At 39.7% G+C, this 21,277-nt stretch overlaps 1 protein-coding gene across 1 annotated transcript; it reads left to right on the top strand.

Annotated features, from left to right (window-relative positions):
* The first annotated feature begins 6,089 nt into the window (after positions 1-6,089).
* Positions 6,090-9,335, top strand: LOC133821770 (uncharacterized). Its single transcript, XM_062253914.1, has 6 exons — positions 6,090-6,443; positions 6,642-6,777; positions 7,151-7,903; positions 8,004-8,165; positions 8,289-8,656; positions 8,738-9,335. Exons 1-6 carry the CDS (start codon positions 6,090-6,092, stop codon positions 9,200-9,202), a joined length of 2,238 nt encoding a protein of 745 aa, XP_062109898.1. The 3' UTR covers positions 9,203-9,335.
* Positions 9,336-21,277: the final 11,942 nt, after the last annotated feature.

The raw sequence follows: 21,277 nt of genomic DNA, 5'->3' as shown, positions 1-21,277 counted from the left end.
TTGATGCAAGATCTCTTTCCCAACATTAACAAGGCTTTTGCTTCAGTGGTTCAAGAGGAAAGACAGAGAGGAATTACCTCTAATCACATTGAAAATGACAAGCCTACTGCTCCACCATCATCTTTTAGCTCAGGTTAATTTGTAGGGAGTGTTCAGCCACACAAGCCAAAAACAGTGTGTAATCATTGTGGAATCACAGGTCATATCATGGCTAAGTGCTATAGGCTTCATGGTTATCCACCAGGACACAAGTTGCACGGAAAATTTCCCAATAGAAATGCTCCAGGACCTGCTAAACCTGCTGCAAACTTCTCTGGTGCACAAGAGGATGGGGGAACAAATGGAGATGGTCAGAATGTTGAGCAAGATCTCATAGCTACTTTTGCTCAGTGCCAAAGGCTCATGAATATGTTGTCTCAGAAAGGTGGTGACAAACTTAATTCTGTTCATATCAATCAGCCATCAGTATCACAATTCTCTGGTAAAACTCTTTCTAAAGCCTCATCTTCTTGGATTCTTGACACTGGTGCTACTCACCATGTGCGTCATAACTTGTCTTTATTTCAAAACAGTTATTCAGATTCCATAATTTCTTGTGTTAATTTACCTAATGGCAATTCAGTTAAAGTCTCTTGTCTTGGAACAGTTGTGCTCTCTTCAACTCTTATTCTCAAAAATGTATTATATGTTCCAGATTTTCATCTTAACCTCCTTTCTGTTACATCTTTACTTGAATCAAAAAATTGTGTATTCACTTTTCATTATGATCACTGTGTGATTCAGGACACTTTGAAGACCCAGCTGATTGGGATGGCTGAAAGGCCTAGAAAATTGTTTTACTTGAAATTGCCTGTTGAGAAAAATAGTCCTCATGTTTTCTCTTTGTTTTCTGATTCCAAAATAAATAGTGATATTGTATGGCATTATAGATTGGGGCATCCCTCTTGTATCAAACTTCATTCCTTGAATAAAGAATTGCAATTTCAAAATCAATCTTGTCCAAATTTCCATTGTTCTGTTTGTCATTATGCAAAACAAAGAAAATTGCCTTTTTTTTCAAATCATAGCATTGCTAAAGAATGTTTTGATCTTATTCACATTGATATATGGGGACCATTTAATACTCTTACCATTGGGGGTCATAAGTATTTTCTTACCATTGTTGATGATCACTCTAGATACACTTGGGTGCATTTTATCAAAAGCAAAGATGAAGCACAAACTGCCATTCCAAATTTTATTCAACTCATCAAAACACAGTACCAAAAGACCATTAAAGCTGTTAGGTCAGATAATGCCAAAGAATTGCAGCTTGTAGAGTTGTTTAGCTCTCTTGGGATTATTCATTATCACTCTTGCATCCATAGACCCCAACAAAATTATGTTGTTGAAAGGAAACATCAACATCTGTTAAATGTAGCTGGAGGCCTCTTATTCCAGTCTTACATTCCTTTAGTTTACTGGGCTGAATGTGTTGCTACTGCTGCCTACTTAATCAACAAAACACCAACACCAAATTTACAAAATGTTTCTCCCTTTCAGGTTCTCAAATTTAAGCCACCAAATTATACTCATCTAAGGGCTTTTGGATGTCTTGCATATGCCTCTACTTTGTCTACCAATAGATCAAAATTTTCTCCTAGAGCTGCACCATGCATCTTTCTAGGATACCCTCATGGCATGAAAGCATATAAGCTTCTAGATCTCAATTCCAACAGAATTTTTTGTTCCAGAGATGTCCATTTCCATGAAACTATTTTTCCATTTCATTCTAATGATTCTCTCTCAGATGAGTACCAAAATTTCTTTTCCAAATCTGTTCCTGATTTTTCAACATCTGAGTTTCAGCATAATGAACACTCTACACCTGTTTCTTCTTCACAAACCAGACCTGTTAGAGCATCTCATAAGCCTTCATATTTACAAGATTATCATTGTTATCTTGCCAAAACTAATTCCTCTGATGTGTCTCAGGTTCCCTCATCTGTTACGCCTTACTCTATTTCTCAAGTTCTTGATTACAGCAGGTTGTCACCTCATTTTCGAGCAGCTATTCTGGCCATCTCCAGTCACTATGAACCAGAGTTTTTCAGTCAAGCACACGGCATACCAGAGTGGGATAATGCCATGGATACTGAGATTGATGCTCTTGAGAAGAATCACACATGGAGAGTTGTTTCTTTGCCTGCTGACCAACATGCTATTGGCTGCCGATGGGTCTATAAGATCAAGTACAATGCAGATGGATCTGTAGAAAGGTTTAAAGCCAGACTTGTGGCTAAAGGCTATAATCAACAAGAAGGTATAGATTACACAGATAACTTTGCTCCGGTTACAAAACTAGTCACAGTAAAGCTTATTTTTGCACTTGCAGCTATTAATGGATGGCATCTTCATCAACTTGATGTTTGTGACAACACCAATCTAACTTGCTCTCAATGAAAGCACCAAACTGTTGACGCGGTTCTTCGCCAACAGGAAATTAAGAAAATAAGAGAAAGGGATTAGTGCTTATGTTGAACCGAAATAGATGAATGATCTTTTTGGAAATGGGCTGGTGACACAATTACGTTTTTAGGTGGTTCAAAGGTTAAAATCATTATACTCCACCAGTCAATATTATTGCTATATGCTTGATATTCTTTACAGGGCATTTCTTACACAATAGAATCCAACCCTTTGTAACTCCCAGGGTCTCCATATTTATAGGAGAAGGTACCTGGGAGTTGGTAAGAAGGTACCTTTCATGTCAACTCTGTGACATTCATGATTAATTCCTAAAACCTGACACATAAGTGTGGTCTAATCAATAGGTAAGGGGATAATGGGTCGCACGGCCGAACCCAGTCGTGGGTGTCTGAATACGCACGTTCATGCTGCGTGTCCGGGAAGTCAGGGATATATCAGACACGTGATGTCTGATATATGCACGTTTACCTTGCGTGGTTGACTTTATAAAGGGTCGCAACCTCCACCTCTAGTCCGTACCACGAGCTGAATGCCTTCCTCGCCCTGTGGCCTTCAAAGTCCACACTCAGTCTAATCTTGGCGAACCCTTAGGTTATCTCGAGCTGAGGAGGTAGGATCTTTCAATGGCAGTTCCGGTCTTGGGAATGTCCACGTGGTAGACATGATTAGGCCGTATATCAGCTCACTAACAGCTTGTGAGAAAACCAGGTCGTACAATATATATTTTTAAAAATTATAAATAATGTTTTGGTTTAATTTATTATTTAATATATTTATGTTATTTTTTTTATATATGTTACACCCAGGTTTCGAGCTATGTTAAATATGACCTCGAAATTTGGATTCGCAAACAAGTGGACTCATAAAGTTGGAAGTATGCTCCAGGATTAAATATCGAGCCTGCAGGACATAGACGACCTCGAATATGGTGACCTCGGAGTGTTCATGATCTCGAAAGGTAGCTCTGGGGAAGCATTCATCTTCAGGCATGACCTCGGATCAGGGTCCCGAGCTAGACGCACATACGATCTCGAAAGCCATGTGACCTCGGAAGATGCCTTTAGCTCGACAGATGACGGGAAACCTGGGAAGTTAAAGCCTTGGAGATACATGATAACCACCTTGAATATATATAAGTGATGTCTATACGAAATGTAATCCTCATTTATTATTGTAAATCCCCTAGAATCGTGGGATATTATTTGGTCAGTTATACGTCCCCTGGTCTTCAGGGGACGTTTCCTTTTATATCTGATTATAGCTATTTAAAGTCATTTATTTGATTTGCACAAAAAGAGTAACTACCCAAAATATGTGGGATAGTATTCTTCGATCTTCTCTATAAATAGAGAGGCCATGCACCATTGTAAAGGACCGAAAATTCTGAACCTTGAGAGAAAACTCTGGAGAATTCATTCCTGAAGAATTCCCAGAGATAATCTTGAGTTTAATAACAGAGACTCGTGGACTAGGCAGATTTAATTGCTGAACCACGTAAAAATCGTGTGTTTTTATTGTCTTACTTCAATTGGCTATTATCAGTTATTGTTTATGTGCTCTTCTTTCACTGTTTGACGAAAAACGGCGTCAACAATATATAATATTGCTTATTTATTTTAAATTTATATGATAATTATATAAATTAAATAACAAAAATTAATAAATTCTATTAATAAAACTATGTAAATGTGTATGGTAAGTTATTTATACATAGTAAATATAAAGATATAAAAATAATTGTTTTTATATACATTGGATATAGAAAATGATGATGTATATATTATCATATTAAAATAAATAAATAGTATCACATGGTGTGGTGTGGTGTACGTATACCCTTCATTGTTGATGGGATTTATATTTTGTTGACCCATAGAATTGAGTAGTGAGAGACACAATGGTTTCGTATTTCATTTTCTATTTCTTTTTTGGGAGACATATTCATATATATCTTCAATTTGTCAACCCTGATTTTCTGAAAATGACATGACCCATGTGTTCTTTGCTAGCTTTCTAGTTTCTAGGTTGTTTATACCATAATAACAAAAGAAATTTAATCATATTGCTTATATTAATTAAGTAATAATTATGACCTTTCGTAACGGGGTATGGTATTTGCTAATAAAATGTATATATATCACCATTATATATAGTATATATACATATATGATCATCTTATAAATAGCTAGGTTGGAACACACTTCCACGCCAAATTGGCAAATATAGTGATAACTTGCTCTAATCTTGCATAATTTGTATTGTCTTTTTTGGATGTGATGACTTTTTATGATCTATTTATCGGGGTTTATCTTTTTTTGGACCTTGTGTTTTTTTTTATTACCTGTTTTGACCCTGTGTTTTGACAAATTACTTTTTGGACCCTGTGTTTTGTAAAATAGCTAAAATAGAACCCTAAACTCAATTTTGATGAAGAAAAAATTAAATATAACAACACAGTTTTTAAGCAGAATGATTTTATTTTTGTTCTGAATTGTTAATTTGGTAAATTATTTGTGATATTAGTTGAAAAACATTGACCAAATTGGATTTAGGGTTCTATTTTAACCATTTTACAAAATATGGGGTTCAAAAAATAATTTATCAAAATACATGGTTGTAGAGGTGATTTCCTACAATTGATTAGATGGGCACCAGCAACCTATCAATAACAAAAAGAAGAGAGACGAGAGTTCAATTGGGAGCACCGGTGGGGTGTCAGCCAAAGGGACTCCGACGCTCAAGTCAGTCGGGTTGTAACGAGAGCTAATAGAAAGTAATAAAATTAAGATATAAATAGTCGAAATGATGATGGATGAAGGAGTCGTAAAATGGTCAGAGTGACGGTGGCGATGACGGAGGAGTCAAGCGACTAGGTCAGGTCCAATCAGACTGACTAATTAGTCTTGCTTGACTGGATTGCTCAGAAATAGAGTAGCCTTCGTTTCAATTAGAGAGTAAAGAAAGTTCAGTGATTATTTGATGCCTTTTCTCAACCTCTGATGGTCTTATTTATTGTCCTCCTTCTCGTTCCGTCCTCCTCCGTCTTTCTCCTTCGCTTGACTCGCTCCAAGTGGTTTTATTCCGAGATTCTTGGCGAACGTGATGGGAGCCTTGACTGTTTCAAGGTCCCTGGCTGACTGAGTGTATCCGAATTCGGGTCCGGGAATGGTTTTGGGTAATTGGATGGTACTTTGTATATGCGAGCCTATTTTACATGGGCTTTGGGCCTTCTTGGCTAGTTAGATAGCTTATTGGGCTGACTGACTGCTTGTTGGACTATTATTTTTCAAGTATACGAATTTTGTCCACTACAGTTTGTCCCTCACTCTTTGGTATAGAATTCATTCTTTTATCAAAGAGTAAAAAAGAAATTAATTCCATCAGAATTTATCCATTTTCCCAATAGTTACAGAATATGCATTGACTCAATTTACCTTTTTCAGAAATTATTCACGGGGGTCTATGCATCCGGCCGAGTGATTGGCACCTACGCATCCGGCTGTCCGAGTGACCTGCGGATGCGCGCGGCCTGGTTGGCCGATCGGCTGTTTGGGCCGACTGGCTGCTTACTTGCGGCCGAGTGATGCGCACCTACGCCTCCGGCCGAGTAATGAGCACATATGCATCCGGCTGTCCGAGTGGATTGCGGATGCGTGCGGGCCTGGTTGGCCGACCGGCTGCTTGGGCCGACTGGATGCTTGGGCCGAACGGCCTTCTGGCCTAGTGGTCCACGGGGTGGCCCTGAGGCATGGCCGAATGGGTCACATGTTGGCCGACTGAATGGGCTGCACGAGCCGAGTGTTCCTCCGGGAAGGCCGAGTGTTTCGTTGGCATGGCTGATTGCTCCTCCGAGTGCTTTACCGGGGTGGCCGAGTGCTTTGTCGGGGTGGCCGAGTGCTCCTCCGGGTGGGCCGAGTGCTTCGTCGGGGTGGCCGAGTGACTCGTGTGTTTGGGCCGAGTGGTCTGCCGAGGAGGTAGTGTGTCCGGGGGAGATGGCCAAGTGGGCCTAGTGCGCTCAATGTGAATTTTCATTTGTCTATGAGACTTTAAGTGTCCTTAGGAAGTTAAATCCTTTTTGGTAGGGCCACCTGATGGTTGACACTTGGCACTAATCGGGTGGATTTGTGTGCCTATATAATGGTGGTTTGTTTTTACCATTGCATTCATTTGAGGAAGGCTTGGAGAGGAGGTGCAAGGTGTGGAGTAAAAGAGCTTCTCAAGAGGTAAGTTTTCTCTCATTTGTTTTCCTTTCAATGTCCTTATGCATGTTCTTTGTGTTCTTCGTGTTCTTCATGTTCTTCGTGCTAGGTTAGTTTATTCAACTGTTATTTTTGTTTGATCCTGTAGATTTTCTGTTTGCGTTTGATCTGATTGCAATGGTGGCATATGAATTTCTGTTGTTTAGGCGTATGTCTAATTCATGTGTTTCTGCTCCTTGAGCTGAGTGGTATGTCTGACTGATTAGTAGAGACTTATAGGCTGACTGCTGTTTAACTGAATACTTTGTAATCTAATTTGATATAGTAGTCTGTTTTGCCTCGTTTAATCATATGTTTTTTATGTTTGGTCCGTCTGACTGATTGATTGATGAGTCGTCCAGCGCTTCTTGATTGTGTATCGAGCTAAATATTCTTCATGTCTTTTTTGTGTTCCTTAAGGCTTAGCTGTTGTTTTGCTCTAGGTGATCAGCTCATTATGTCTACAAGTAGGTGTGATAGTCACGCTGATTCAGTCTGTCGACTGTCTTGTTCGTTTAGTGAAGAAGATTTTAGTTCTCTCTTTCAAAGTTCTGCTGAGATGGTTGATTGCAACCGAATTACAGTAGTAGAATTGGGGGGTCGTCCTTTAGGTGATGTTACTGGAAGGGGAATAGATTCTAACGAACCTATTGATGGTGGTATGCCGGGTTCTGGTAGTATGCTTAGTTCTAATCCTAGGTCTTCCATAAGTTTAGGTGAGTTGACCTATCTTCGTCGTCATTATGAGATCCCTGATACCATCAGTCTGCATGCTCCTGCTAAGGCGGAGCGGCCTGACTGGCACTTACCTGGTTGGGTGTGTCTGTATGAACTTCCCTTCAAAGAAGGGCTTCGGTTTCCCATCCCCCGATTAGTCGTTGAGTTGTGTGAGTACCACGAGATTTCGCCCGGACAACTAATGCCAAATTCATGGCGGATTTTGATGTCTCTCGAAGTCCTTTGTGAAAGGCACAAGATAACACTTGGGGTGGCTGACTTGTTGAGAGCTTACTACTTGAAGGCACACCTTAATGACAAAGGTAGGTACCAGTTAACAACTAGGGGGAAGGACCCTCCTTTAATTATTAGTTTGAAGAGTGGAGATAAGAGGTGGAAGGACCGTTACTTCTTCGTCCCTTTCGTCTCGTTGGGGTTACCTGCTGATAGTAGGATACCTTGTTCATGGTCTCCTGCATGTGAGTCTTTTATGCTTGCCTACTAATCCGTTTCCTTGCATATACATGTTGTTGTTGTTTTTATTTTATTTTGTGTGCTGATACTTCTATCATTTTGCAGGTAGGCTTCGAGTTGAGTACCTTTGGGATTCGAGGGAGTCTTCTGGTCGACTTAAGAGTATTCTTGCTATTCCTGAGGTGGAGCGTGAGTGGAGTGATTTGTTGTCTGAATCGAGTCTTCGTCAGAGTTCTTTGTGGCGCTCTGTTGAAAAACTCCCTGAAGGTATTCCTCTTCTACAGAGTCCTGATAATCCTCGTGTTGTGTTTATCAAGAGAAGTTTAGAAGTCTTGGGATATACTCCCAATTTTTTGACTGAATTGACGACAAGTGAGCGGTTGTTTGCAGACGTAGCTATGTCCCGACCCTTTACACTTCCTCTAACCGGTTCCAATGCCTTGGAACGTTTGCGTCAAGCAAAGAAATCGTCCGTTGGGAGCTCAGAAGCTGACAGAGAGGTTGTCGTGCCTCCGGCTGATCCCCCTGTTTTGACGCGGAGTCAGACGAAAAAAAAGAAGAAGGCTGTGCAGGATGATTCTTCCGACCCATTTAGCGACACCGTTGCCCTTTCGTTCCCTTCCAATGCTGCGGCCTATAGTGAGATTGGGCCTCACTTAGGAGAGATTGATAAGTTGTTGTGGCCCGAAGATGATCACAGAATGGAGCAGGTTGGTACGGATGGGTCAATTGATACCACTGTTTCTCATTTGTTCCAGGTACGAATATTTCATTTAGTTTTGTTTGTGCCGACTAGCTGATTTCTCTTGTTGTCTTACATTTTCTTTTTTATGTGTCAGGGTTTGCAAGGGGTCATTTGGCTGAAGAAGAAAATCAAGTCCTTAATGGCAACTCTAAAGGAAGTAAGGAGTCAGAGAAATGATCTTCGGGGTGAAGTTAGTCGGCTGAAAGATTCCAAGAAGGAGTCTGATCAACTCATAGCTGATTTGAAGGCTCAACTAGAATCCAAGGAAGCTGATGTCGAGAAGCTGAGAGTGACTCTTGGTCAAGTTGATGATTTGAAAGCCGAGGTTGCTTCGTTGGAGAATCGGATGTTGGTCATTGGGCTGGAGGCTGAGATCCAATGCCGTGGCGTAATGGCTAGTGAGTTTCGGGATGGTAAGGCTGATAGCTGGGATGTTCCCAAATACATTGCTGATCTTGAGGAATTGGAGAAGATGAGGGCTGAAGAGATAACCCGGGCCGAAGAGTTAGCCACTTCTTTTGGCATCATGACTACTAATGATCTGGTTGTGGATGACTGATTCCTCTTCTACTCGTGTTCATTGTCATGGGATAACAGAGTTTGTCGGGCCTTTTCTAGTTGTTGTATGAACTTTTTCTTATGTAGTATTGTATCCTGATCTAACTGACCTAGTTTTGTTGTATTATGGCTTGTTGTAGCTTCTTATGTAGTATTGTGCCGACTAGCTGATTTCTCTTGTTGTCTTACATTTTCTTTTTTATGTGTCAGGGTTTGCAAGGGGTCATTTGGCTGAAGAAGAAAATCAAGTCCTTAATGGCAACTCTAAAGGAAGTAAGGAGTCAGAGAAATGATCTTCGGGGTGAAGTTAGTCGGCTGAAAGATTCCAAGAAGGAGTCTGATCAACTCATAGCTGATTTGAAGGCTCAACTAGAATCCAAGGAAGCTGATGTCGAGAAGCTGAGAGTGACTCTTGGTCAAGTTGATGATTTGAAAGCCGAGGTTGCTTCGTTGGAGAATCGGATGTTGGTCATTGGGCTGGAGGCTGAGATCCAATGCCGTGGCGTAATGGCTAGTGAGTTTCGGGATGGTAAGGCTGATAGCTGGGATGTTCCCAAATACATTGCTGATCTTGAGGAATTGGAGAAGATGAGGGCTGAAGAGATAACCCGGGCCGAAGAGTTAGCCACTTCTTTTGGCATCATGACTACTAATGATCTGGTTGTGGATGACTGATTCCTCTTCTACTCGTGTTCATTGTCATGGGATAACAGAGTTTGTCGGGCCTTTTCTAGTTGTTGTATGAACTTTTTCTTATGTAGTATTGTATCATGATCTAACTGACCTAGTTTTGTTGTATTATGGCTTGTTGTAGCTTCTGTTAGTGTTGTTTAAGTTATTGTATCGGATGCTGATTGGCTGAATGACTTATGGAGTATTAGTGTCTTATTCCCCCAATCTAAGTATAAAGTGACTTAGTCAATTTATATTTAGATTTGTTATTGAACTGTTCGTAGTATATATATAAAGAAAAAATGGTTGTGATAGGGGGCTGCGCTCTGTGGAGCTGCCTACATACCCTTTGCAGGGATCAAGCCCAAATGTAGTTCTGACACTTCCTGCATTATAAGTGTCAGTATGTTGCTCGAATGAAGATCTTGTGAGAATACTGATGAAAGAAAATGAAAGTAGACTGGGTTAAGTTAAGAGTGATACAGTCTCAAGTGGATAGCATTCCAGCTGTTGTTGATATCGCGTCCCTCCTTTGTTTGTAGCTTGTATGCTCCATGTCCGACTACCTTTGTGATGAGGTAGGGACCTTCCCATGTCGGGGCGAGCTTACCTGCTCCAGCTTCCTTAGTGTTCTGGAAGACTCTTCGTAGAACCCAATCTCCTACTTTGAATGTCCGAGTGCGGATGTTCTTGTTGTAATGTCTGGCTATGCTCTGTTGATAGGCTGAGACTCTTAAGAGTGCTTTGTCCCTTCTTTCGTCGATGGTGTCGAGTTCATGGCACATGTTTTCCCAATTTTCTTCGTCTGTAGTTAGCTCATATCTGGCTGTCGGAACTTCGCTCTCAGTAGGGATGACTGCCTCCATCCCGTAAGCTAATGAGAATGGTGTCTCCCCTGTCGCAGTCCTGGTTGTGGTTCGATAGGACCACAGGACACCTGGCAACTCGTCAGCCCATCTTCCCTTAGCTTTTTCGAGGCGCTTCTTGATGTTGTTCATGATGGTCTTGTTGGATGACTCTGCCTGTCCATTTGCTTGGGGATACCTTGGTGTCGAGAAGCTGAGCTTGATGTTCCAGAACTTGCAGAAGTCTTGGAAGTCGAAACTGATGAATTGAGAACCATTGTCTGTCACAATTTCTTTTGGTACTCCGTACCTACAGATCACATTCTTCCAAATGAAACCCTTTACTTCTTTGTCTCGGACTTGGTGGAATGAGTCTGCTTCGATCCACTTGCTGAAGTAGTCGGTCACTGCAAGCATGTACATTTTCTGTCCTGGTGCGGTTGGAAGCTTGCCTACTATATCCATCCCCCATTTCATGAATGGCCAAGGGGACGTGATTGAGATGAGACGCTCCGGAGGTTGGTGGGATATCTGAGCGAACCGTTGGCATTTGTCGCATCGTCTGGCATAGTCAGAGGCATCAGCTCGCATGGTTGGCCAGTAGTAGCCTTGTGTTAGGGCACGGTGCGCCAAGCTTCGTCCTCCAGAGTGGTTGCCGCACTCTCCTTCATGCAACTCAGCCAGTACGTATTTGGCCTCTGCAGGGTTAATGCATTTCAAATATGGACCAGAAAATGAACGTTTATATAGTTTACCTTGTATAATAGTGAAGCGGGCTGACTGAGCCTTGACCCGACGTGCTTCGTTCTTATCTTCGGGAAGTATGTCATGTTCTAAGTACTCGACTATTGAAGTCATCCATGTTCGGTTGTTGGAGATGTCATTAACTTGCTCTTCTTCATCTTTCCAGACAGCTGGCCATTGGAGATATACTACAGGTATTGTCTTGGGGTCGGTTGTCTGGATGGAGGATCCAAGGTTTGCTAATGCATCTGCATGGCTGTTCTCCCCTCTTGGTACTTGGTTGATAGTGAACTCGTCGAAGACTGACTGCAACTCTTTAGTCTTGTTGAGGTAGGCAGTCATTTTGTTATCCCGGGCCTGGTAGCTACCTTGCATTTGGTTGACTACCAATTGAGAATCACTGAAGACCACGATCTTTTTTATTCCCATGTCTTTGGCTAGTCCGAGTCCTGCTATCATTGCTTCGTATTCAGCTTCATTGTTGGTAGCTTTGAACCCGCATCGGACTGCTTGTTCGATTATGTCACCTTGGGGTGAAGTCAGGACGAGTCCGAGTCCACTTCCTCTGGTGTTACTTGAGCCGTCTACTTGCAACTTCCAGATTCCGACTGATTGTCCCTCGGTCAGACAACAAAGTTCTTTTTCTGCCTGCACATGCATGTTAGGTGTAAAATCTGCAATGAAATCAGCTAATACCTGAGATTTGAGGGAAGTTCGTGGCTTGTATGTTACTTCGTACTCGCTGAGCTCTACCGCCCACTTGGTAAGTCTGCCTGACAATTCTGGTTTATGGAGGATTGTTTTGAGTGGGAAGGTGGTCAAGACCGTTATTGGATGGCACTGGAAGTATGGGCGTAGCTTCCTTGCTGCGTGGATGAGTGCTAGTGCAAGCTTCTCCAGCTGGCTGTATCGGGTTTCTGCATTAAGCAAAGCTTTGCTTACATAGTAGACTGGAGACTGCTTGCCTTCCTCTTCCCGGACTAGGATTGCGCTAACTGCCGTCTCGGATACTGCTAGATAGATGAATAATGTCTCATTGTCTTTTGGCTTTGAGAGGAGAGGCGAGCTGGTCAGGTACTGTTTTAGCTGGCCCAGTGCCTCTTCACATTCAGCTGTCCACTCGAAGGTTTTTGATTTCCTTAGCGTGTTGAAGAAGAGGTGACATCGTTCTGAAGACTTTGAGATGAATCGGCTGAGTGCTGCAATGCGTCCAGTTAGTTTCTGTACGTCTTTTATGCACGTTGGGGAAGGAATCCTTTGGATTGACTCTATCTGTGCTGGGTTTGCCTCGATTCCCCTTTGGGTTACAAGGTACCCAAGGAACTTTCCTGCAGTCATACCAAAAGAACATTTAGTTGGATTCAGTTTCATATTATATTTCCTGAGAATGTCAAAAGATTGTTTTAAATGGTTGATATGGTCCTCTGCAATGAGGGATTTGACGAGCATGTCGTCAATGTAGACTTCCATCGTCTTCCCCAGTAATCCGGCAAACATCTTGTTGACTAGTCTCTGATATGTTGCTCCAGCGTTCTTCAATCCGAATGGCATGACCTTGTAGCAGAATATGCCTAAGTTGGTCATGAAGGCTGTCTTTTCCTGGTCGTCTGGATGCATCAGGATCTGGTTGTATCCTGAGTATGCGTCCATGAAGCTTAGGAGTTCATGACCGGCTGTGGCGTCTACTAGCATGTCTATGTGCGGTAATGGGAACGAGTCTTTTGGACACGCCTTGTTGAGGTCTGTGAAGTCAATGCAAACTCGCCATTTGCCATTCTTTTTTTTCACAATGACTACGTTAGCCAACCAGTCGGGATAATGCACCTCCCTCACGAACCCATTATCAATAAGCTTTTGAACTTCTTCGTTAATGGCTTTGTTCCTTTCAGGGGCAAATTTTCTTCTTTTTTGCTTCCTTGGTGGGTAGTCTGGATCAACCTGCAATTTATGGACAATTATTTCGGGGTCAATTCCAGTCATGTCCGCATGGGACCAAGCAAAACAATCATAATGGGCAGATAAAAAGTCAATGAGCTTAGTTCTGATGTCAGGATCCAATCGTGATCCGATTTGGACTTTGTGATCTGGAAAGTCCGGATGTATCTGGACTTCGTCCAACTCCTCCATGTCTGGTTGGTTCAACTGGGAGTCAGTCAGTCTGTCTTCCTGTAATTGCTATAACTGAGCGGGTTTGGGTTTCATGGTAGTCTGGTAACACGCTCTCGAATCTTTCTGTTGGCCTTTAATTTCTTTTACTCCCCACTTAGTTGGGAACCTTAGAACTTGGTGGTATGTTGAAGGGACTGCCTCCATTTCATGTATCCATGGTCGTCCCAGTATCACGTTGTAAGCAGACGGAGAGTCTACTACCAGGAATCTTGTGCATAGATTGACTCCTTCGGCATAGACAGGTAGCTCGATCTCTCCTACTGTGTTCTTTTGTTCTCCACTGAAACCGATGAGGATTGTAGTCTTCTTTATAATCTTTGATTCATCTATCCCCATTTCCCTGAGAGCACTTAAAAATAAAATGTTAGCTGAACTACCATTATCAATAAGTATACGTTTAGTAAGACAATTAGCAATGTAAAGTGCAATGACAAGAGCATCATGATGTGGGTTGAGGAGTCTGGTTGACTCTGTTGTTGAGAAACTGATGGTTTGAGCTGGTAGGTTGATGGTATTCTTCTCTGTTTCGCCGGACTCTCCTTTGACCCAGTTGGTCTGCCTGGCATGTCTTTTGGCTGCTGAATGGGTGACTCCGCTTACCTCAGAGCCACCAGTTATTACGTTCACCGTCCGTTCATGAGTAGGTGGTTTCGGCGGGGTTACTTCTCTTCGGACGACTGACCTGTCTGCCTCCTGCTGGAATGTTCTTTTGCCTTTGTCTGTAAGTAAGTCAGTCAGGTGACCACGCTTTAACAGGTTGGATACTTCGAGTTTTAAGGCAATGCACTCATCCGTTCGGTGACCGTGGTCATTGTGGAATTCACACCATTTTGCTTTGTCTCGCTGGTCAGACGGAGTCCTCATCCTTTCCGGCCATTTCACTTTGTCTCCGAGTCCTTTCAGTACGCCAACGACTTCAGCTGGTGAAATTGAAAGATTGTATTCTGGTATCTTTGGTCCATCTCGCAGACGTGTCTCGGACGACCGGTTGTACTCCCTCCTTCTGTTCTCTGATCTGTTGGGATACGGGTATGGCTCGGATCGTCTATCACTCTGCCGTCTGCCTGCCCTCGAGTCTCTTCGAGTGTCTTTCCTCGGAGAAGAGTGATAATAGTTAACTTCATCCTCCTCCCACTTGATCTGTGCCCAGGCTTTGGTGAGAACGTCTTCCATCGTCTTGCAAGGATACTTGGTAAGTTCTTTGTATAGGTCTGAGTCGTACCGGAGTCCCTTGCGGAAGGCTGAGATGGCTGTGTCCTGATTACAATGGGTTATAGAAACCTTTTCTTTGTTGAAGCGGCCTACGTACTCTCGTAAAGGCTCACCCCGTCGTTGAACTATGATGTAGAGGTCTTCTGCAGACTTTTCAAGTTTCCTGCTACTAGCAAACTGCTCAACAAAAGTGTCAGTCAATTGTGCAAAAGTAGAAATAGAATTATTAGGTAAATTAGTATACCACTGGAGGGCTGGTCCAATCAGACTAGAACCAAACCCCTTACACATGCATGCTTCCCTCATATCACGTGGGATGGCAACGGTGAACATCCTCTGCCTATACTGTGCGATGTGATCATCCGGGTCAGACGTCCCGTCAAACATCTTCATATTTGGGAAGTTGAACTTCTTTGGCATTTCCACTAGTGCAATGTCATCTACGAATGGAGAGTCCGCATAACAGCTTGCTGCACTCTTCTTAATCGGAGCCGGCATCCCAGGAATCCGTTGAATGAGCGCCTCCATCTCAGCTAACTTTCGAGCCAACTCAGGATCTTGGATTGGAAATGAGCTTGTGGTTGCTCGGCGGATTGGCTCGCTCAAGACTAGGTGATTAAATCCGATTGCCTGTTGCTCAGGTATATTCTGACCAGCTCCAATGATGATCTGGCTGGCTCCAATGGTAGGCTGACTAGCACTTGGAACCTGCTGCTGTCCGGGTCCAGTGGCTGGCTGACTGGCTCCTGGAATCTGTTGCTGTCCGGGTCCAGTGGCTGGCTGACTGGCTCCTGGAATCTGTTGCTGTCCAGCTGCACCGGCTGGCTGGCTGATTCCCGGAATCTGCTGTGATCCGGGCGCAGATGAATGTCCATGTTCAGTCATGGTTACCTGTTCGCCTATATTGACAACATAATTTTGAATGTTAGACATGGTGGGTGGAGTTTGATAATTCCTTACCGAGGGTGATGGAACTGTCTGATTCAGTCCATCACTGTTAGAGATAGGAGTGAGGTCTCCCAGAGGTTGCATAGGGCTGACTGGGCCTCGGAAGCGGGATGGCTGAGCCTCGGTGGCTTGAGAGGACATGGCCTCCATTCGTACGAGCAGGTCAGCATTTTCAGTTTCGAGCCTCCTCATTTTCTCGCGTTCTTCATTCATCTGGGCAGTAAGAGCAGCGAGTTGAGCAGACAGATCGGGTGTCTCAGTCACGTCTGACATGGCTCTCAAGTGAACTTTTTGATCTCTTTGTTGATCGTTTGATTGCTAGGGCCCCACGGTGGGCGCCAAATTGTAGAGGTGATTTCCTACAATTGATTAGATGGGCACCAGCAACCTGTCAATAACAAAAAGAAGAGAGACGAGAGTTCAATTGGGAGCACCGGTGGGGTGTCAGCCAAAGGGACTCCGACGCTCAAGTCAGTCGGGTTGTAACGAGAGCTAATAGAAAGTAATAAAATTAAGATATAAATAGTCGAAATGATGATGGATGAAGGAGTCGTAAAATGGTCAGAGTGACGGTGGCGATGACGGAGGAGTCAAGCGACTAGGTCAGGTCCAATCAGACTGACTAATTAGTCTTGCTTGACTGGATTGCTCAGAAATAGAGTAGCCTTCGTTTCAATTAGAGAGTAAAGAAAGTTCAGTGATTATTTGATGCCTTTTCTCAACCTCTGATGGTCTTATTTATTGTCCTCCTTCTCGTTCCGTCCTCCTCCGTCTTTCTCCTTCGCTTGACTCGCTCCAAGTGGTTTTATTCCGAGATTCTTGGCGAACGTGATGGGAGCCTTGACTGTTTCAAGGTCCCTGGCTGACTGAGTGTATCCGAATTCGGGTCCGGGTATGGTTTTGGGTAATTGGATGGTACTTTGTATATGCGAGCCTATTTTACATGGGCTTTGGGCCTTCTTGGCTAGTTAGATAGCTTATTGGGCTGACTGACTGCTTGTTGGACTATTATTTTTCAAGTATACGAATTTTGTCCACTACAATGGTCCAAACAAATAATGAGAAAAAACATAGAGTCCAAAAATGTATAAACACTTATTAGTATTATCTTTTTCATTGATTAGAGTGTATTTCTTTTTTTTTTTAAAAAATATACAGGGTTATTTGCGACATACTCTTATTTTTTTTTACAAAAGTTGTGACAAACTCAGATAAAATTTTTTGTAACATTCGAAAAAAAAAAGAGATTTAGTGTTACTTCCTCAACTAAAAAAATAATAAAAGTTCACTACTTTCCTCTTAGATAATTAATGTTTTTAATCATATTCTTGTTTCATGAGGTGGATAAGTTAGAAACAGATTAGCTTCAATCAATAACTAATTTAAACGACATCGTTTGGACCAAAATGACATTGAATAAAGGTGCAAGAAATTAAACAACAATAATTATAATTTATAATTATGCTGTGATATTTCTTTCAATTTAAAAATAAATAAATAAGGAGCATGGTTTATTAACGACCATGGGCGGATAGAATTACTAACGAGTGGGCTCAACTGACCCAATGAATTTTTAGAAATTACATGTATATATGTTAATATTTTTGTAATATTTTAAGTATTTTAATAATTAAATGTATTGACCTCACTAAAATATTTACATTTTCTTTTTTCTTTTTTAAGATTTTATAATTCTGTTTGTTTATTTCAAACTTTACCACATGTACTTTGCTTTTAATTCATGAGAATATTATTCATATGTATTTTTGTTAATGGATGTTTTTTTTTTTGAATTTTTTTTTGACCCCAGTAAAAATATATTCTAAGTCCGGCCCTGTTAACAACCCGGATATTTTTTTTCCTTAGTTCCTTGGTTTTTACTATTTTCATCACTTGCCTCTAGATTTGGTATTAGCTTGGCTTATTAGTAATGAGAAAGTGTATCACGGTAGCTTTTTTTATTTATTTATTTTTATTTCTAATCAATTTTTTTCAGCAATCAATAATAATGTTTAAATGAATAGCTAAACGAGGTTTTTAATCGTGTTCAACATCCAATCCTAATTGACCAAACTCATTCCAATCCAATCCTATATTAAAAAAGTAAGTTGGATTGTACATAGATTGAATTAGAAGGTGGATGATATTATAAAAAATATAATAAAAAACCCAATCAAATATATAATATATAATAAATTTAATATAAAATAATTTTAAAATAAAAATATATGTAATTTTTCATTGGTTATTGATATTTATGATGATACTTGTTAAAACATTCATATATAACAATCACTTATCAATAATATGTAATATATTATTATTTCCTTAACAAATATCTTAATTTTTTAAATAAAATATTTAAATTCTACTATGCAAACTATCCTTAGGAAAGGTGGTTGATTCTCAATTGTACAATATATATATATAATCATAGGAGAATTCTCCTGTAGGGCTACACTTTTAGCCCTATTAGTGGGGCTCTCAGTATTCTCGATCCGTGAACAGTTTTCGGTACGATTTTTTTTATGACCGTGTATATTGTAGCTATTTAGAGTATCTTGCAAATTTTTAGAAAATTCTGAATAGTTTACTGTATCGAAAACTAAGTTTAAACATGTTGTTGCACGTGTGACTAATTTTTTTTATGCACGTGGAAAACAACATATTTGAATATAGTTTTCGTACTATAAATTATTCGGAATTTTCTGAAAATTTGCAGGATACTCTGAATAGCTACAGTATACACGGTTATAAAAAAAATCGAATCGAAAACTATTCACGAATTGAGAAACACTGAGAGTCTCACTAGTCATATTGATATAACTTAAAATAAAGCTCTTATAAAAAAAATTGTCATATAATTATATTATTTCTTAAAGTTTGAGGATGTACACTATACATGGAAAATGCCGATTTTATTCGAAAAATTGAGAATTTTGAAACCAAAAAAACTTGATTGTATGCAATAGATATTGCAAAAAAAAAAAATTTAAGAAGTATTTGCTTTTCAATTTACATCCTATGTTCTCACATAAATCCATAAAAAGTATCGTATTTGTTTTTTAAAATGATAAAAAGAGTCTCTTTTTGGTCAAAAAAAGAAAAGAAAAGAAAAATCCCTTGAATTAATAGCCAGGGAATTAGTTGATCGAAGTTGTTTTCATTATACTATTTGATATGAGTGTGGACTTATACAAGACATTTCAAACTATTAAACTAGCTACTTTTACCAGAAAGTGAGAAACGATACTATTTTCCTCTCTTAAAAAATGTGCACTTTTTGGATTATTAATCACCATATTCACTACAAACAAATGCAAATATATAAGAATGTAATATTTGACAGTAATAGCAGAGATGAGACATTGGTATATTATCGCAACAATCAAACAATTCATAATGGAGTAAACACATAATAATAACATGTCATTTCATTCAAGGGAGTAATAAATAGAACATCAGCCACGTGGCACTTATGCAGAGGTTACTTTAGCCAAACCCAAAATTATTACACTGATATGATCCACATTTCAATTAATTCTGATTGATTTGTCAGGTGCTCTTTTCGTATATGTAAATTTTCTTACTGTTTTATATGATGTTTATATACATTTTCAACTTTTGCATCTGATTATTGCTCCTAATTATGTATAAATGAACAATTTATATTAATTATTATATGTACTGGTATATTTTCTTTTATTACTATTTAAATTATAATGGAAAAATAAAACAAATTAGAGGGAATTTTCTCCCTCCAGTAAAATTTAACTTTTAGGGCACGTTTCGCTAATTCATATGAATTATATTATTAAATTTACGACTAATATAAAACAGAAATGTCTTTGTAAAAGTTGACAATAAAATTTTAATATAAAAATTAATAATTACCCATTCATTTTAAATAATAAGGTACTTGTGTATTAGTATGTACACTCAAAATTTGAATGCGAAAACATCTTAATAATTAGCTCTTGAACTAAGAGTACTAAATCTAAGATTGACATTCGAATAGAACGGCGTAATTCACTCAAATTGGATCAAATCCCTATTATGTTTGAAAAGGTGATTATAGTAAGTGGACAGGAATTATCTTCATGCAAAAGCTTTGTAACGAAGCTGTTTGTGGGGGCCACACCCAATATTTCGTGGGCTAAATTAAAGCATATATGACTTTCAAAAGGGGAACAGCTTCAAAATGAACATGATGATCATCATAAAAAAGAAAAGATAAAAATGACCCCAAAAAAGAAAATTTAAAAAAAAAAGTAAAAAAATTGAACTTATTATTAATTATATGTTTTGTGTGTCCCTCCACCACTCCAATATCGTTATCGGGTAATAAATAAAGACTGTTATAACCGGATTCAACTCCGTTGAATGAGGAGGTTCGATTGTCTATGTGGTAAAACGTTGTTTCAAAGATTTCACCTACTAATACTCTTTATATGATCACTTCTATACTTGTAACACTTTATTTGGACTAGTACATTTCTTGTTACTTTGATGGCTTTTTGTCTTTTGACCAAGTTACTCTCTTTTGAATTAACAGTGTTTTTACGTAGTTATGTTTATCGATATATATGGGAATTTTTTTTATAGAATTTCACTTTAAGTTTTATTGGTGGGACTCTCAGTGTTCTCGACCCGTGAATAGTTTTCGGCGCGATTTTTTTTTATGGCGGTGTATATTGTAGCTATTTAGGGCAACCTGCAAATTTTCAGAAAATTCTGAATAGTTTACAGTGCCGAAAACTAGGTTCAAACATGTTGTTGCACGCATGACTAATTTTTTTTATGCGCGTGGAAAGTAATATGTTTGAACTTAGTTTTCGATACTGTAAACTATTCGGAATTTTCTGAAAATTTACGGATGCTCTAAATACCTACAATATAAATGGTCATAAAAAAAAATCGCGCCAAAAATTATTCAGGGGTCGAAAAACAATGAGAGTCCTACCGGTAGGGCTTAAAGTGAAACCCTATAGAAGAATTATCCTATATATATATATATATAAAATCATCAAGAAAAGAAAGAAAAAGAGTGTTTTATATCTATATAGGCATGTGTATATGCATGTGGGTGTGGTTTGTATGAGGAAATTATAGAGCTAGAACATGTATTTTATTATCAAGTTTTTCATGCTACGAAGGTCTTTGTGTTCCCAATTAAAATGTTAATCGATATTCAAAGTTGACTTTTATGCATTGAAAAGGGTTATGTGTTGATTCAAATATGAATACACAACGAAGAAGAAGAAGAAGAAATGCATGCATGTTGCTTGGGTGATATCACAATCGGATGATTTAGAGTTTGGTTGGATTTATTTTTACCTTTGGTTTTATTAAAACAAAAATAGAAGTTTACTTTTTAAACTAAATTGGTAAACTTATTTTTGCTTCTAAAAATTATGACTAAATAAAATATCAAATTATTTTAATACCCTTTATTTTTCAAACGAATGTGCAAAACGAGATATGTG

The sequence above is a fragment of the Humulus lupulus genome, chromosome 3 (genome assembly GCF_963169125.1).
Source record: "Humulus lupulus chromosome 3, drHumLupu1.1, whole genome shotgun sequence".
NCBI lineage: Eukaryota > Viridiplantae > Streptophyta > Magnoliopsida > Rosales > Cannabaceae > Humulus > Humulus lupulus.
The sequence above is the reverse complement of the archived record's forward strand: the minus strand, read 5'-3'. Positions and strand labels throughout refer to the sequence as shown.

Excerpts from the sequence above, each read along its gene's own strand:
- LOC133821770 (XM_062253914.1), top strand. The coding sequence starts at position 6,090 with ATGCATCCGGCTGTCCGAGTGGATTGCGGATGCGTGCGGGCCTGGTTG. Across the intron at positions 6,444-6,641 it reads CCGAGTGGTCTGCCGAGGAG|GAAGGCTTGGAGAGGAGGTG; the intron begins GTAGTGTGTCCG and ends CATTCATTTGAG. Across the intron at positions 8,166-8,288 it reads TGTTGAAAAACTCCCTGAAG|ACGTAGCTATGTCCCGACCC; the intron begins GTATTCCTCTTC and ends GGTTGTTTGCAG.